The sequence below is a fragment of the Elgaria multicarinata genome, chromosome 6, assembly GCF_023053635.1.
Source record: "Elgaria multicarinata webbii isolate HBS135686 ecotype San Diego chromosome 6, rElgMul1.1.pri, whole genome shotgun sequence".
Classification (NCBI taxonomy): Eukaryota; Metazoa; Chordata; class Lepidosauria; order Squamata; family Anguidae; genus Elgaria; species Elgaria multicarinata.
The window spans coordinates 31,548,344-31,565,609 of record NC_086176.1 but is presented as its reverse complement, the minus strand read 5'-3'; the positions used below and the strand labels follow the sequence as shown (position 1 = coordinate 31,565,609).

Here is a 17,266-nt window from a genome sequence, read left to right as displayed (position 1 = left end):
GATAATGCCCAGTGGTGTTTTAACACTCACGACATTTTGCTTTTATGTGAACAAAAAACAAATCCTGATGATAATCACCCTACAGTCTTCATTTATATCTCATCAATAGGACTGTTCTCATCTAAACATTTTTTAAAGAAAAATCATTTTGTTAATAATAAAATGAAACAGGATTGTTTTCCTCCTTTTAAAATGTTGTCAATCTTTATACACAATTCAGTTAACTACTGAAAATGATCAGACTGCATTTTACGCACACATACACAAACATATATACAAGTTCTACAAACGCTTGCGGATGGATCTTAATATGTGAAACTAATTATAACATATGCTACAGCAAGATCCTCTCTCCATAAAATGTAGACTTCTTGGCATACATATTCATATATGACAACGAATTTGGAAACCGAGACAGGGATTTCTTAGATGTTGTAGAATACTAAAAAAGTCAGTGTGCACAAACTGTCTGAATGCTACCAGGATAGCCACATGTATGTATGACTAATAAGTTAAAGTGACTAGTTCTTATCCATTTGTGTGTGTGTGTGTGTGTGTGTGTGTTTAAAAAGTTTTTGCCATGTATACAGCTGCCTCCTCCCTCTCAAATATCCACGAACTGTACTTTAAAATCTAAAAATGGAATTTCACTGCTGAATTCTCATGTTACTGGGTTCTGTGTTAAAGGTTATTTATTCATTTTACAGTTTTAGAAGCCACCTTTTTAGGGAAAACCCTCACAATGTAGTGTACAACAAAACTTAAAACCACAAAACAGAACAAAACAATGGTTAGAAAAATAATAAAACAATGAAAAAAGATCAAAACTAACAGTTAAAACCGTATACATCAACCTTTCCCAATCTGAGGGAGGTCCTTCAGATGCTTTGGACTTTTAACTCCCACCAGCTGCCATTGGGTATGGCTAACAGTCAGGAATTCTGGGAGTTGAAGTCCAAAATGTTTGGAAGGAACCAGCTTGGGGAAGGCTGGGATAAGTCAATTATAGGCCAACAGGTGAGTCTTTAGAGCCCACCTGCAATTGGAACAGAGTTCCACAAGCAGAAGACAATCACTGAGAAAGCCCTATCCCTTGTACCTGCCAGCCAAATTGGATGTAATTGACTGCATTTTAAATTTGGGATTTTGAAAATCAGCTAACGCAATCCAATGAGATTTACTGTTGCTGATACAGATGTATCACAATGCTTATCCATGTCCTATTTGCATCTTCTGAGATGTTTACACCCATGGCCATTGCTGGATCAGCCTTCTTTACTCTTATGTTCTACCAGGATATAGGTTAATCTCAGGTTCCTCTCTGAGATTTGACTACTGATTGTCAAACATGTACTACTTCATAATTCACCATTCATTATTTGAGCAATTATGTCTAGGTACCCAGTATCACAGCATATATAACTGAAATATCAAAACACCTTAACATTGAAATAATAACAATAATAACCCAAAATATCTCGTAAGTTACAGAAGTGCTAAGTTAACAAAGTTTGGCGAGTCCTTTGCAAACTTCACATGCATAAATCTCAAATGTAATAAGAATTCAAATCTGGAATTGCTTGAATATGAATTTTGCTTTGGAAAGTTATTGGTCTACTGGTAAATATGGGTTTTATTATCTAGCTTGTTAGTCTGAGTTTTTGTTTTGTTTTTCTTCTTTACCAAGTCATACGAGCCATGCCACAAAAGCAACAGTGAATATTAAAATAGACAAGGAAAAATGCAATCAAACAGGATGGGAAATAAAGTTTAAAATATGTATCTCTTTTTGAAGGTTAGCCCTTACTCATGGGAGCAATGGGTCTGTTTTTATTAAGAATATTACTAGTCTAAATGCATGGCAATTCATTGATTACTATGATGCTCGTCATCGTGCACTGGAAATAATATCTTGATCTGACATTTCTCTGTTCAATGCAATGCATGTTTTCATTTGTTTATTTTTCACTGCTTAGGAGAGATTCAGAGAAGAGAGCTACTTATGAGATGAAAACTGTTGTGTGCTTCATCTTCTTCTGGATATTTTGCATATCAGGAATAAAGTCTTCCTTGAAATCATAATAATCATAATAAAAAAGTGGAACATTTCTATCAAGAGCTGTTTTCATTCTCTCTGGGCTACCAAATGAAACAAACAAACGAAAAACCTTATTATAGTCTGGCATTTTATCAAAGCACCTGCTCATGTTAAATGGAAAAAAGGGGAGGCTGGGAGAAAGAAGAAACCAGAATAATTCAAAACTGCAGATTGTTGTCAGCATGTACTTTTCTCAAATGCAAGGATGGGTGTGCAAAACTTGGCTGGCGCTTTCTATAGGGAGGTCCAATCCAACCATAAACATTTTCAAGACAAAACACTTTTGTAGAACGCTGTATTTTCTGATGGACAAATTGGATCCTGACATGGTGTCATCCCCCTCGCCCAATAAGACTAATGAACAAGGAAGTCTTTCAGGGTGTGCAATAAAATCTCACAATACTCATGGTGTTTGCATGTGTGTTTTTAAAAATAAAAATATTTGGGAAAGGGATGCATATGCTAGGATTTGTGTAAATTATTTGTATCACATTTCCATTGAAGAAAATTCTTTACATCTCACTGTTCATTTCCTGTTCCTTAACATGGCAAGGCACTCTGTTTTACAGAAGGGGATGTGGGTCAAAGAGGTGGAATCTTGTCCATGTCCATCCAATGGCCAGGATCCAGAGCCTGAAATATATAGGTTTCTTATTCTCGTCCATAAGAAGAGAAATTAAAGTACAACCATGTGTATATGGACCTTTTCCATTGTATGCACAAACATTCCTCTTTCACAGAAGGGAACAATAAGCTCGCCTACATAAAGGAGCATTGGGTATGTAAATTGGAGCTGATGGACTATAACAAAAGAGTTCATGACTGATCTAGGAGCTGTGCCAAAGTCTTCCTGGGTCATAGTCAAGCAAACCATCCAAGGGACTAAATCAGAAATAAATTGAAATGATCCATTTGATAATGGCTTTTGAAATTATGGGTGTTGGAGGAGGAACTACTGGTGTCCTGCTGTTCTTGTGCATATGTTGCTTTATGTTACCCCATATGGAATGTTTGCATATCCCTCATGGATGAACATGCAGGAACAGTGACTCACAGGAAGGGCTGAAGCTCAGTGGTAGACCACATTCTTTGCATGCAGAAGATTCCATTCTTGACATCTCCAGGTAGAGCTGGGAGAGACTTCTGCATGAAACCTTGGAGACAAGTGTCAGTGCAGAGTGGCCTTCCCCAATCTGGGGCCCACCAGAGGTGTTGGACTGCAACTCCCATCACCCCCAGCCAGGGTGACCCTTCTAGAAATTGCAGTTGAACACATCTGGAGGACTGGGAAAGGCTGGTGCAGACTATATTGAGCTTGACAAAACAATGGAAAGATTGTTCAATAAGACCCATTGGTTCTTGGAGGTGCAAGGCATTTCCTGTATTGCCCGTGTTCCATAATGCCCAAAGCACCTCTAAATGGAAGTTGTCATATGGTGAGCTTGCTTCTAGGGATGACTACTGTGAACAAATAACAACACATTTGTATTAACTGAGGTGGGAAAGGATTGGCTATCATATGATGCTTTAAAGAGTTTATGGACATGCATGCAATCTAACAGTATATGCAACTGACAAAACAGAGCCCAGTTAAGAATTAATTTGTTACGCATCTTGTTTTCTGCCATCATCAGTAACACAGGGGCGTTAGATTTCTAAGCTGGCATTGGGAGCCAAGGTGATAGAAGAATGCTGAGGAAGGAGTGAATTTCCAGGAAAATTACAGTATATCACCAGATAAGGGGCAAAAGTGTACAGTGGTTTTAAAAATAGGTAAAAGTTTATATATTATCCTTCAGGTTAATGCCAGGAGCTGTGAAATGTCCACAGACATTCTCTCTTGCTACTACTGTCTAAAGGTTGGGTGACTCTTCTCTTAAGATAGATACCACTTTGGTATTCTTAGAACTATCACCTTGGATCCCAGTGCCTGTTTAGAATCTAACAGATCTGTATTACTGACAAAAGCGAAAGTCAAATCATTTAACAAAACAATTTAAAGCTGCTTTCCACTTTGTCATTAACTTTTAACCTGGAAAGTTTTGGGATTGGCTGCAATCAGAGCCCAATGGAATACAGAATATAGTTGGTCTTCAGATAAGATATCTATTATTTGAAGTGGGTGGTGGTAGTGGTGGTGGTGGTGAGAAAAATCTCCAAACAGAAACACAGGCACAGCCGATCATAATAATTTGGGCAGAAAAAATAGTGAAACCAGAGAACTCAAAAAGAAAAAAGAAATGGAGAAAAATCCAGTTCTCTTCCCTGCTGTTCAGAATACATGAACAGCTCATTCTTATTAAAATTAATGGGTAGAAGAGATCCAAATTGCCAAGGTGATTTTGAAATATCCTCTATCTTCTTCAGTAACCAGCCATATAATTAATTCTTCTATCATTAAACTGTGTTATTCCCAACAGTGTTTATCCAGTCTTTAACCCTGCTACACAATCAATCATGACTTGTATAATTTCTATCTTGCTTAAGCTTGTATATTTCCCACCACAGAGAGGGTTAGATTAAGTTTGTGACAGTGAATGTGTGATTAGGGTGGATCCAATGCCAGCCAGGTGGGATGTACTAAAAAGAAACAACAAAAGAACTGTGATGGAGGGAACTCCTAATACATTTCTCATGTTCTCCTGCTTGTGTCCAAAGGCCAGAGTTCAAACTTAAGTCTTCCTCAACAGAGGGCAATTACGAGCTTCATCACACCAATGATTTATCGCACTCTCGATGTGCCTGGTATGTGTTTTTGCAGTGTGGTACTCACATGACATTGTACCTGTCCTGTGCTCATCTCGTCTCTTCCCCTCCCTTTTCTGTCTTATTTTGGAGTGGGGAAAGTATGTTTTCCCCCACCTCCATGTGCAATAAAGCTGCTCCTCTGTTCTGTGTATTGCTATCTTTGCGCTATATTGGACCATCCTATTTTTTGTTGAGGGCGTTAGTGTTGAAGGACAGTCTTGCTGACAAAAGAGGAGGGCGGGGTGGTTCTTTGCTCAACTGCTCAACCATGAAGGGGGAGGGAGGGAGCCTGAACAACCCTGTGGAGAAAGCAAGTGAGGCCGCCAGACTCGGTCCCATTCAACTCTATCGTTCTTACTCCTGAATAGGCATGTCTAGGTTTCCTGACCAGATCGATGATGGCTTCCCGATGCAATGCAACATAGACCACAGATTTCTCCGAAAACTAATTGTAATACTTTTTCTTCACTTATATTGTTTAACATTAAATATATTAACATTCAAAGCCCTAAACGGTTTGGGGCCAGGTTATTTGAAGGAACGTCCCTTCCCATATGTGCCTTCCCGGACCTTAAGATCATCCTCAGGGGTCCTTCTCAGTGAGCCCCTGCCAAAAGAAGTGAGGCAGATGGCTACTAGGAGGAGGGCTTTCTCTGCTGTGGCACCCTGGCTGTGGAATGAGCTCCCCAGAGAAGTTCGCTTGGCTCCTACAGTGTACTCCTTTTGTCGCCAGCTGAAGACCTTTTTATTTTCTCAGCATTTTAACACTTAATTTAACTTAAATTTAAACTTTGCTGTTTTAATTCTATATTTTAACTGATATCAATTTTTGCTGTGTGCTTTTAATCCTGGTTGTGCTTTTTATATTGTATTTTGTATTCAAGTTTTTAAATTGTTGGTTGTTTTTATGCTTTTCATGGTTTTAATTTTTGTGAACTGCCCAGAGAGCTTCGTCTATTGGGCGATATTAACATGTAATAAATAAATAAATAAATTTTTAAAAATATGATATTAGGGGAAAGTTATAGTGTGTTGTTTTACCATAATTGTGCAGTTTCAGGCTGCTGTACTATTGCATTTGTGCAGGGGAAGGAGCACATAGGGGGCAGGGTGGGAGATTTTGCTGGCACAGCAGTGATACAGGTGAAAAGATACATGAGCTGAAATAGCGCAACAATGCACAGACATGATGCCCTGCGCTCAAATTGCTAAGGAAATGGAGGGGGAAATCACAGACTAAAGTGTGTGGGGGGAAAGTAGGTGTGATGGAGCTCTACATGATCTGAAAGAGGTGACAAGACTTGGAAAGGGTGAGTCAGTCCCCTTAATGACAGTCACAGTATCCAATCTTGAGCCAGAGAAGGGGAAATCAAGCAAGATAAGAGCCAAATGAAGATCCACAATAAGAATCTCCTGCATTTTTAAAAATAGTAACGATAGGTCCCTGCATGGCCAAAACTCTGGGGGAAGGGGGCGAGGAGAGACCGTTCCCTACACCATTTCCCTAATTAAAACTACACACTCCCCAAGCAGCTATTTGCTCAGTTGTGGGGAAATTACACCCTGGCATAAACAGGTTTTTCCCTCTGGGATAAATAACAGCTCTTTGAGGGAGAGGATGGTGGTGGTGGACTCTAATCAAGAAAGCAGCACAGCGGGAAAGGGTTGAACATCTTGCGCCAGCAACATTGTTCCAATCCAATTTGGGCCACGCTACCGCTATTATCAATTTCTTTTAAAAAAAACCAAACAAAGGATCCTAATCATGGAACACCTGCTTCATGTCTGGTCTTGAGCCCTAATAGGAGAAGCAGAGGTGGAATGGTCCAGAAAATTGATAGGACTGTGAAGGCCTTCAAGGGAAGTGGGAATGCAAATAAATTGTTGCAGCTGGACCGCTCCTGTTTCTAAACACATATTGACCCTGTTCAGATGACACGCTAACCCATGGTGGTTAACCATTTCGAGGCTTATAATGTTGTGTGAACAATGACTTAGCATGTTGTGTGAACCATTCCTAACTATGGTGGTTACATACCCACAGTTTAAACATGCTGAATAACATTTACTGCAAAAGGGTTAGCAGTCTAACCATGGCTTAGCATGTTGTCTGAACAAGCCCATTGGCAGACTGCTGGGGAGGGATATATAACCGAAATGTTAACAGTGCAAATGTCCTAAAACTAACTCCTAACAACATCTGCAAGACAGCTGTTTTCAGCTTCAGGGAGTAGAAATCATTCTTGTTGCCATGGAAATTGCTGTTCTCCACATGGTCCAGTTGCCACTTCCCAACAGGTGGACCCCATGCCTCTCCAGTAATCATGCATCCCATGCTCATTTTAGCCAATTAATACAAGTCTTGGGTTGGATTTTCCAAAGCTAGGAAGGAGCTTTGGCGGATGACCAATAGCCATTATTTTGGAGTCAGGGACAAGTCTTGAGAAGGCTTTCTAGAGGACAATGACAAATGACACAGTAATTAAGGCAGGTATCCCTATTCTCTGAAAAGTACTTTCACCAGCAAAATAAAATAAAAAGTGGTGGTGGTGGGATTCGTCTGATCACTGGGATCATTATCACTGCCCCTTACCAGGGGCTTCCATTTGCATGTTTTTAGATTCACATTTCTTATAGAAGATGAATAAAGTAGGAAGCATAAGTTTTTAATTCGTTAGCCTTTCCCCAATAGACATCTGCTACTTTCCTCCTTTACCCCTGACAAAATATTTAAATATATTTACAGCGAAATTCCAAGCATTTTTACTCAGAAGTAAGCCTCGTTGAGTTCAACAGGGCTTACTCCTAGGCAAATATTAGAGGGCTGCAACATTAGTAGTTAATCACTACCAAGAGGACCTGCATGAGACGGCATAACCTGAAAGTATCCCTCTTCTTCCCCAATCCTCTGGTTCCCAGTTATTTTCTGTCTAGTGTTTCCAACCAAGACTAAAATCTTTGATGGGGCTTATACCATTAAAGTCTCTGGTGCATCAGCAAGCCAGTTAAGAATTATGGTCTTATGCTGTTTGAAACAAACACACCAGAGGTCAAAGCAGATGCAATCATTCATTGCATTCCAGAAGTTCCAAATGGCTATCAAGTGAACCTATATATTAGGCCACGAAGATGTGCTAGTAATTTTGGGGATGGGGATGGGGTGGAGGTGGATAAGCTGATCGGTGTTGCTCCACAGCCACACTAAACTCTTGAAGTATCTGTGCAAAGTCCAAACAATACAGAATTAAGAGTCCTCAGCAAACAAAGACCAAACAAGGAATAAAAAATGTGCACACTTATCTTATTCCTCAAAGAGGGCTATAGAAATAAATCGGAGCAGGCAAGGAGTAAAGTATTGCCTACTATAAATAAGAAAGCAATACATATTTTCTATGAGGTGTGCTAATGGCTGATTTTCTATCCAGCACTATACACATACCTTTTGCCATCCCGCTGTAATTATGTTTCATTTTAAATTGCCCCACAAATCAGATATCCTTAAAACAGAGAAAGTCATTTCTCATTTCATAAAGGTGTGATCTTGTCTGGCTCAACAATTAATGGTTTGACTTTCAGACAATACATGTGGCAGTATTTTTTGCCAACACAGCTCCTCTTTCAGTCCTATCACCCTGTCTGTGTGTGGGCAGTTTAAAAATAGTGAAAATAGAGCTTCCTTTTGGACTGGAGTAACGTTGCCTTAACCAGAATTTTAGCAGAAATGGAAGTGGGGGAATTTTTTTTTATTGTTGGCAGTAAATAAAGGCATTGTCCATTTTTTTAAAAAAAGGAAGGAAGGAAATAAATGGATTGTTAGTGAATAATGATAATTACAAGCCAGAAGTAAATGAAAATCTAGCCATTCAACTATCTTTCTTCTTTGTTTTTCTTATTTTCATACTATATGAAAATACAATCAAATTACAGAAACCCAGCTATGTCATTCTTGAAAACAGTCTCTTGTTTGTCAGCATATTTGCTTCAAAGTCATGCAATGTTATTAAAATTCTACAACATCTTAAAAGGATGGAAGAATATTAAAGACTAGTGCGTGTGTGTGTGTAGAATGATTGCTCACAGCAAAGCAAAACTCTAGAATCCTCTTCTTATTCTCTGAAGTGATAAGATGTTTTGGATGTAAGCAGCATACATAAAATCCAACAGGACCTTGAAAGTGATCTGTGGTCTTGATCCTTACATTGCATTGGCTGATACAATGGGTAGAATCCAACCAAAGTCCTACTTAGAGTAGACCCATTGAAACGTATTGGACTTAAGTTAGTCATGACTAATGAGTCTACTCTAAGTAGGACTTTGGTTGGATTCCACCCAATGGAAGGATCAGGTCCACAGATCACTTCCAGGGTTCTTTTGGTTGCTATGTATCCTGCCCCAAATATTTAATAACATCAGAGAGTACGTAGTGGATTCTAGAGGTCTGCTTTACTGTGGGACCTCACCGAAAGGTCAGGATTTAAATAGCAATGGCCAACCTGAAAGCAGCTTCAGATGGCATGGAGAAGCAAGAAAGGAAGCACATACATTTCACACTTCCAGTGTTCTTGCATTTGTTGTACTGCAGAACTCATGCGTCTCCCCTTGCAGTGAAATGCTTGAGCTGACTCACCATCTGGGACTCAGAGATCTACGTTCAGCTTTGGATGTTAATTAGGAAACACAGAAATAAGAAGTGTGAGTTATGCTGGTGTCCTGCCACCCTTTGCTAATTTTGTTACATCCAAAGCTATTCTAAGGCTACTGCACACTTACTCAGCAGTAGTGTTAAAGGGCTGGCCCTGCCATTAGGCAGAGTAATGCAGCTGCCTTAGGTAGCAAACTTTGGGCAATCAAGAACAAGCAGCAAATAGTTAATAATTGACTTTATGATTTTTTATTTTTTTTTATGACAAATGGTGCTTGTGGGATTTTCTATCTCATGTGGTAAAATAATGTGGGATGGATCCAGATTAAGTCATGCTTAAAATTAGGGATGTATGAATAAGAAAACTAAAGTGCACTGAAGTTCTCTGAATTCCATCTCCTAGCTTGTTCCAACTTGCACCCCTATCAGGCTGTGAGCTGTGTTTGTTATTTTCACGTGAAAATCCATGAAGGTTTTTATGCGTATTTTTTCCACTGTATGCATTAAATATACACATCAGTTGGGCCCAGCTTTTAAATGTACACATTCTTCTCCCATTGATTAAAGGATATTTCTGCACACATTCAAAAGTAGGGCTTTTTTAATGTGTGTTTTCAAATGACTGTTGAATGTATTTTTAGGGTCCGCGAATCACATTGCAAACCCAGAACTGTACAGACTTTGACTACAGATTGCATCTAAGTCCGTGTTCAGTCTGGAAGGTGCAAACTGGGTAAATCCTGATCGAAAAGCAAACTGAAATGAATCTCATACATCCCTATTTAAAGTAGACACATTGAACTGAATGCATGTCTTAAGTCCCATTGATTTAAGAACATAAAAAGAGCCATCCTGGATCAGATCAAGAGTCCATCTAGTCCAGCATTCTGTTCACAGTGGCCAAACAGCTATTGACAGGAAACCCACAAGCATGACATGAGTACCCTCACATCCATGTTCCCCAGCAACTGGTGTATATAGGCACACTGCCTCTGATACTGGAGATAGCTTATAACCAGCAGGACCATTCATAGCTTTATCCTCCATGAATTTGTGAAAACTTCTTCTAAAGCCATCCAGCATCATTGCTATCACTACATCTTGTGGAAGGGAATTCCATAGTTTGACTCTATGCGGTGTGAAGAAATGCTTCCTTTTTATATTTCTTGAATCTCCCACCAATCACCTTCATGGGATTACCCTGGGTTCTAGTATTGTAAGAGAGGGAGAAAAATGTCTCCCTAACCACTTTCTCCACACCATGCAAAATTTTGTACACCTTTATCATGTCTCCCTTTACTCATGTTTTTTCTAAGCTAACCAATGCTATCTGTTGTAACCTTTCCTCATAGGGGAGTGGCTCCCACCATTTCATCATTTTAGCTGCCTTTTTATTTATTTATTTATTTATTACATTTTTATACCGCCCAATAGCCGAAGCTCTCTGGGCGGTTCACAAAACCCCTTTTCTGCCCTTTTTCCAATTCTACAACACAGCAGCCACAACTTTACACAGTATGGTTGCACCATAGATTTGTATAAGGGGAGTATGATCTTGGCAGTTTTATTCTCAATTCTTTTCCTAATTATGCCTAACATGAGAATTTCCTTTTTCACAGCAGCTGGGTCAACATTTTCATTGAGTTGTCCACTACAATCTCAAGATCTCTTTCTTGATAAATCTCTGCTAGCTCAGATCCATAAATTTATATGTGAAGGAGGGATTTTTTGTCCCAATGTGCATCACTTTACACTTGCTGATATTGGAACTCATTTCCCATTTAGTTGCCCATTCTCCCAGTTTTGGGAGATCCTTTTGGAGTTCCCTGAAATCCAGTTTTAACCACCCTAAATAATTTGGTATCATCAGCAAACTTTGCCACTTCACTGCTTATTCCTGAACCAGATCATTTATGAATACGTTCAAAAGTATTGTTCCCAATATGGATCTCTGAGGGTCTACCCTAAGTATGACTAAATCTGGATCCATCCACTTGGCTGCCTTTGGGTTTTATGTAGGGGGCAATTTTTGCTGCTCTGGGTCAGGCAGCAAAATCCCCTGGGCTCACTGGATTCCCCCCTCTCCTCACGCTGCTTGTCAGCCCTTTGGATACAGAAACCATTTAAGTTGGGCCAACTGCATGGCTCATCCTTCCTGCTGGGTGATCTACTGTGGAAGAACCATAATATTGGCTCCATACCTATAGTGCTATTATCCAAATGCTCTTGGTGCAGTGTGGGAGAAGGCTACAGAGAAACAGCTTCAGAGCTGTGGTCATAAGTGTGAATGGGGCATTACTTTACAGAAATAGCATAGTTACTGCATTCTCATGATTGTCTCCCATGGTAGTCTTCTATTGTAAGAACAGTATGCCCATGTGAAAAGGGATAATGGTGTGATTACTTCGTAAATTAAAGTTAAACCTCCCAGGCCCCTTCTCCTATGAATTTCATGTTCCTGAGCTGCCAGGTTAGTGTGTTCTGGAATGGCAAATGTGTGACCACCACAGCACACCGTACTGTATTATAAGAACCTGTTATTAGACATGCTGCACAAGCATGAATATGCTTAGGATGTGATGTATCAAGAGCTATGCAAGCACAACCACACTAAATGTAACATTATGCTGATATCATAGGTTATATATACTGGTCTGAAAGTAAACAGCATGGGTTGTTAAGCCTACCCTGTATTGGTACTGAGAAAATTTTATCTAAATGCCCTTACATTGATTTGAAAACAAAATTGTAAATGAGACAGCGCAAATGATGTTTTGACTTTATTGCATTCTAAATCCTATGGATTTAGAAAAACATCTATGGAATGGAGTGGAAAATGCATTTAAATCCCTTAGAACTGCTTTGAAATCTCAACCGGAGGCAATATGACTTTCACCTTTCTTATATTCATTGAAAGATCAGATTTACATTTTGGATATATGTCTTCTATAGATGTGTTTTAAATCCCATACATGGCTTTGAAAAATTTCATCTAATCGTCTAACAAAAACAACTGCTCACTCACTGATTATTGTTCTTCATAATTCCTCAAGATCATTCCAAAATTATTCTGTGGTTATCGGCCAAAAATTTGAATGAATGAATGAATGAATGAATGGGGCATTTCAGCTAGAATGTTGGAATGTTGAGCAACAACTAGAACACACTGCCTCAGTTTTTATCATGTCAAGATTATGTCACATTGCCATTGCAGTCCAAATTTCATGCCCTTTTTGTATGACATTGAGAGGAAAACACACACATAACAAATAAATCAGCATAAGCACTTCTTATTCCCAATCTCCAATCCTTTCCTGCCCGCAGTGTATTCCCTTTCATCCTGGGAAATGGCAAGGAAATATAAGTACTAAAATGGTGAGAAGAATAGTTAAAGCGATCATGAAATTGTAAAAAAAATAATCACATGAGAGACATTAACAGGTTTTAGAATTTGCCTTTGTAAGAGCCGGTTCACTCAGTAATATTTGTCCCATTATTTTCTTTACGTGACCAACTGCAGGGCAGTGACGGGGAGGAAAAAGTGCCATGAACCTGTAGCATGTGTGTCTGCTTCAGACCACTTTCCAAAATGGCCACGGTACATTCTTTTTAGAGGCACTGTGATCACAAAAAAAACCCTGCAGAGTGTACCCATCTATACCACCAGTTCACACAGTACATCTCTCCACCATGGATGCCCATTCAGGAATGGCAGCCATCTTACTCAATTCAATTTTCAGACCAGACGATATACTTCAGGAGCATCTATATCTCACTGGATACTGTTTATAAACACTTAAACAGAACTATATACCAGATATTTCTACCAAAGGCACACATTCTTTTCTTTAAAAGGTGCCTTCTTAGTCCTGGTTACAACTATAATACAGTCATTGTGAGATATAAAATAATAAGAATGACAAATGCTCTTAAAATACATTGGACTATATATTATATACCCTGCTCTTGGATTATATCCAAGAGCAGGGTATTATAAAAACAAGTGCAGGTCTTTATAAAAGTTTCATTCCCCTACCAGCATCCCTTTGCTCTCCGTCTTACTGCAATTTGAAATAGTGTCTTTAGGCTTTTCTCTCTTCATAGAATCATGTTGCCTGGGACAATTTGCGTGAGGAAAACCCATAAGCAAAGGACTGTGCAAATCAGCCTATGCTGCCTATAAATACAAAACTGACCGTGGCTCGTAATTTGGCAGTACTTGTGCAAGCTATCAAGTGCAGAATGCTATGCTGGATGGCATGCCCTCTTATTATGCATGGCTAACTCTGGTTTGTTGGCATCACGGAAGACACTCTTCCAGTCAGCCGACCTTTCACAGTGTTTTCATTCACTTCTATAAATGCAACACTGACAGCATTTCCCCAGGAATATGGTAGAATGCATTTCTCTGGTTCTATCTTCCGGTACACATCAACATTTTAACAACAGATTATAAATTAAAACAGAGGGATTGGGGTGGGGTGGGGGGAAAGTGATGAAGTGTAATTTGCCAGCATTTATACCAGCAATGACTAGGAAGTTGGACCTTGGGCTTTGTACAGTAAACTGGTCCAGCGTGATCTCACAGATATTTTAAAAAAATATTCCATTCTATATCAAAATTAGGCACATGCCCATTCTTTACACGTAGAGAAGTGCAGCAGGACAGGACAAGATAAACTGAGCCTGCCTCTACAGTTCCTCTCTGGTCTTTGACATAGGTTTAGACACCAGACAGTATCTTTCATTGGTGACTACAGAGGTTCGATTTGGGAATTTGGCTGTAATTATGGGAAGAGTGACATCACACTTGGGTCAGTTACTGTGGAAGGAACAAAACTTTTCATTTGTATTGCTTTAAAATGTACACAATAAATATGCCTATTAAAAAAAATACAGTAGCACATTAACCTTATGGTGTCGAATCAACTAGAAGGTATGTATGATGCGAGCCTTTAGCAAATGAGAGCTATAGATACAAATTTCACTGCAGAGTATGTTGTAGACAAATGTCTCTCTTTCTCTCTTTAAATATGAAATCCTACACTGTAGGGTTTTTTTCTTTTCTTGTGTTTTTTTTTTCCTTGTAGTGGTAGAAAATGTTTTGAACAATTGTCCGTGAACATGAGCCGACGGTTCGTTACTGAGATCCCCAGAATGCCAAAAAATTTGCAATGCAAACAATTAGTTGCTGGATGCCAACTCTGCAAAAGCCCTAACACACATGGAGCCTCAAAACAAGAGGCTTTGCTGTACAACCTCAGATAGTCTTCCTGGTTTCCGTGTACCATTTGATCCCATGACAGCCCATGTGAAGCTGCCTCTAAGCCTGGCAATTCCTACATGCCAAGCTTATTGAATTGGTTAGAATGCCACAGAAGGGGGAAATAATAATAGTAGTAATAATAATAATAAGAAGAATGCTAGCAGCACAACCATCAAATCATTTTCATATTGAACCTACGTGGTCCTGGGACCTCCCCTTCCACCACCGCACCGTTGTTTTTACGGGGAACATACTCGAGGTCAATGTTGGTTTTATGTTTGCCTTTCCCTCGGCTCCACACAAAAAGTAGTAAGAAACAAAATAAAACCACCCCAAGGAATGTGAAACAGCCCATGGCTGTTGACACCAGTATTGTCTTAAGGTCCAGGGAAAATATATTCACATTGGTCCCATTGGAACTGGTGTCATTGGAATCCGTCATGTACATAGGAGTCCTGTTGGCATAAAGGAAACGATCTGAGACAAACCCTTTGACGGTGAGGGTTGCTGACAAGGTGTCATTCCCAGCTGCGTTGCTGGCCACACAAACATAGATCCCACTGTCTTGATCTTGGGCAAACCGGATCTCCAGCGTGCCATCTCCCAGCACTGTAGCTCTCCCATTTGTTTTTGTGGTGACCAGTCTCCGTCGTGGTGTCAGCCAGGCGATGGTTGGTTGAGGGTCGCCATCTGCATTGCACAAGAGTTGTACTGTCTGCCCTTCATCTACAACCAAGTACTGCAGCTTCTTATCACGTATTCTGGGCTTCTTGCAAGTGAAGTAGAAAGAAAGGGCCGTGCTGTGGAAGTCTTTGAATGGCCTCTCTTTGACGCTATCCGGGCCAGCGCACATCGGTTGCTGGCCACCAAACTGCAGCATGGGCTGCCTTTGTAATATCCAAAGCAAACGGCAATCACAAGCCAGTGGGTTGTTGCTTATGCAGAGGACTTCCAGGGCTTTGATGGAATGGAACACGTTCTCCTCGAGAGTTTCCAACTGGTTTTGGGACACATTAAGCACACGAAGGAACCGAAGTCCTTGGAAAGCGCGGGGTTCGATTGTACGCAACTGGGCCCCAACTATGTGAAGCTCCTGCAGGCGCACGACATCTGCCAGCATGTCTGACTCAATGCTGCTGATGGGATTGTAGGAGAGGTTCAGGTGGGTCAGGTAAACCAGGTGCTTCAGAGCAGAATAAGGTATGGTGGACAGGTTGGTATTGGTGATGGAGAGAGAGGTGAGGTTCAAGCCATACAGGCTATTGACTGGAATCATGTCCAGCATAGGCCAATAGTCTATTTCTAGGTTCTTCAGATGGAACAATTTCTTAAAGGCTAACGCAGGCAAATGGTTAATGTTGAGATGTCTCAGATGCAGGCTGATGAGGTTGTGAAGGTGAGAAAGGGCTTCTGTTGGTACAGCTGTGAGGTTGCATTTCTCCAGAGCGAGCTGCTCCAGGCTAAGCAGTCCAGTAAAGGCCCTGTGGGATATGTAAACCAGGTCATTATCCCCAACCTCAAGTGACTTGAGGTTGTGCAGATCCTGGAACATGTGGTCCAGCAGAATGACAATCTTGTTCTCACTGATATCTAGCTTTGTTAAATTTGACAGCCCAGCGAAGACCCCTAAAGGTACCAGCTTCAGACGGTTCCCTTTCAGTCGCAAGGAGTGCAAGTTAAACAGATTGCTAAATGCTCCGGGCTCCACATTGGCGACGATGTTGTCACTGAGATCTATTTCCTCAAGCAGAGGGAAAGCTGTGAACTCCTCTGGGTTGACACTTTTCAGCCTGTTCTTGCTAAGATCCAGGATCTTAGTCTCAATGGGGATGCCCTCGGGGATGGCAGCCAGGCGCCTCCGGTGACAGCTGACAGACTTGTTCTGTGCTGAGCACTCACAGCGGGCCGGGCAGCCGATGGTGGAGCCCATGAAAATCAGCAGCACAGCCAGACCTAGAAATGGCTGCCAGCATGATATGGCTGTGTGAAGCATGACTCCACTGGTATTGTCTAATCCTCCGTCACAGGCCTGCCAAGAGAGAAAGAAGAAAGGAGAAAAGGAAGAGTTAGGTCAGCTTAAGAAAGATCTCATGCTCAGGTAAGTCCCATTTGTTTCCAGTTAAAACAGCTGCAACAAAAATTATAAACTTGTCTCTCCTTGTGGTCCCCCTCCCCCAGTTTTTCATAAAGTTCAGGGATACATCTAAATATTGCTTTGCCCAGAATTCCACCTTTAGTTCCATAATAGACTTTTAAACTGCCTCTGGGGTTTAGCAGCACTTTATTTACAGTACTTACATGATTTTTAGTTTTTACTTTTAAAGCTTGCAGCCCTCCATATGTTTTGGCCTTCAACTCCCATCAACCTTAGCCAATATACTCAATGATGAGGGATGATGGGAGCTGTAGGCCAAAACATCTGGGGGTCCAAACATGGCCCACCCCCACTTCAACAGGACAGGATTCTTGGCAATATCACATCACACAGATTTTTACCTAAGATTTTAGGTAA

The 17,266-nt window shown here is 40.4% G+C and overlaps 1 protein-coding gene across 1 annotated transcript; it reads right to left on the bottom strand.

Moving 5' to 3' along the window:
* Positions 1–14,926: 14,926 nt before the first annotated feature.
* Positions 14,927–16,780, bottom strand: LINGO2 (leucine rich repeat and Ig domain containing 2). Its single transcript, XM_063128540.1, has one exon. The coding sequence runs from the start codon at positions 16,745–16,747 to the stop codon at positions 14,927–14,929; it is 1,821 nt and encodes a 606-aa protein (XP_062984610.1). The 5' UTR covers positions 16,748–16,780.
* Positions 16,781–17,266: the final 486 nt, after the last annotated feature.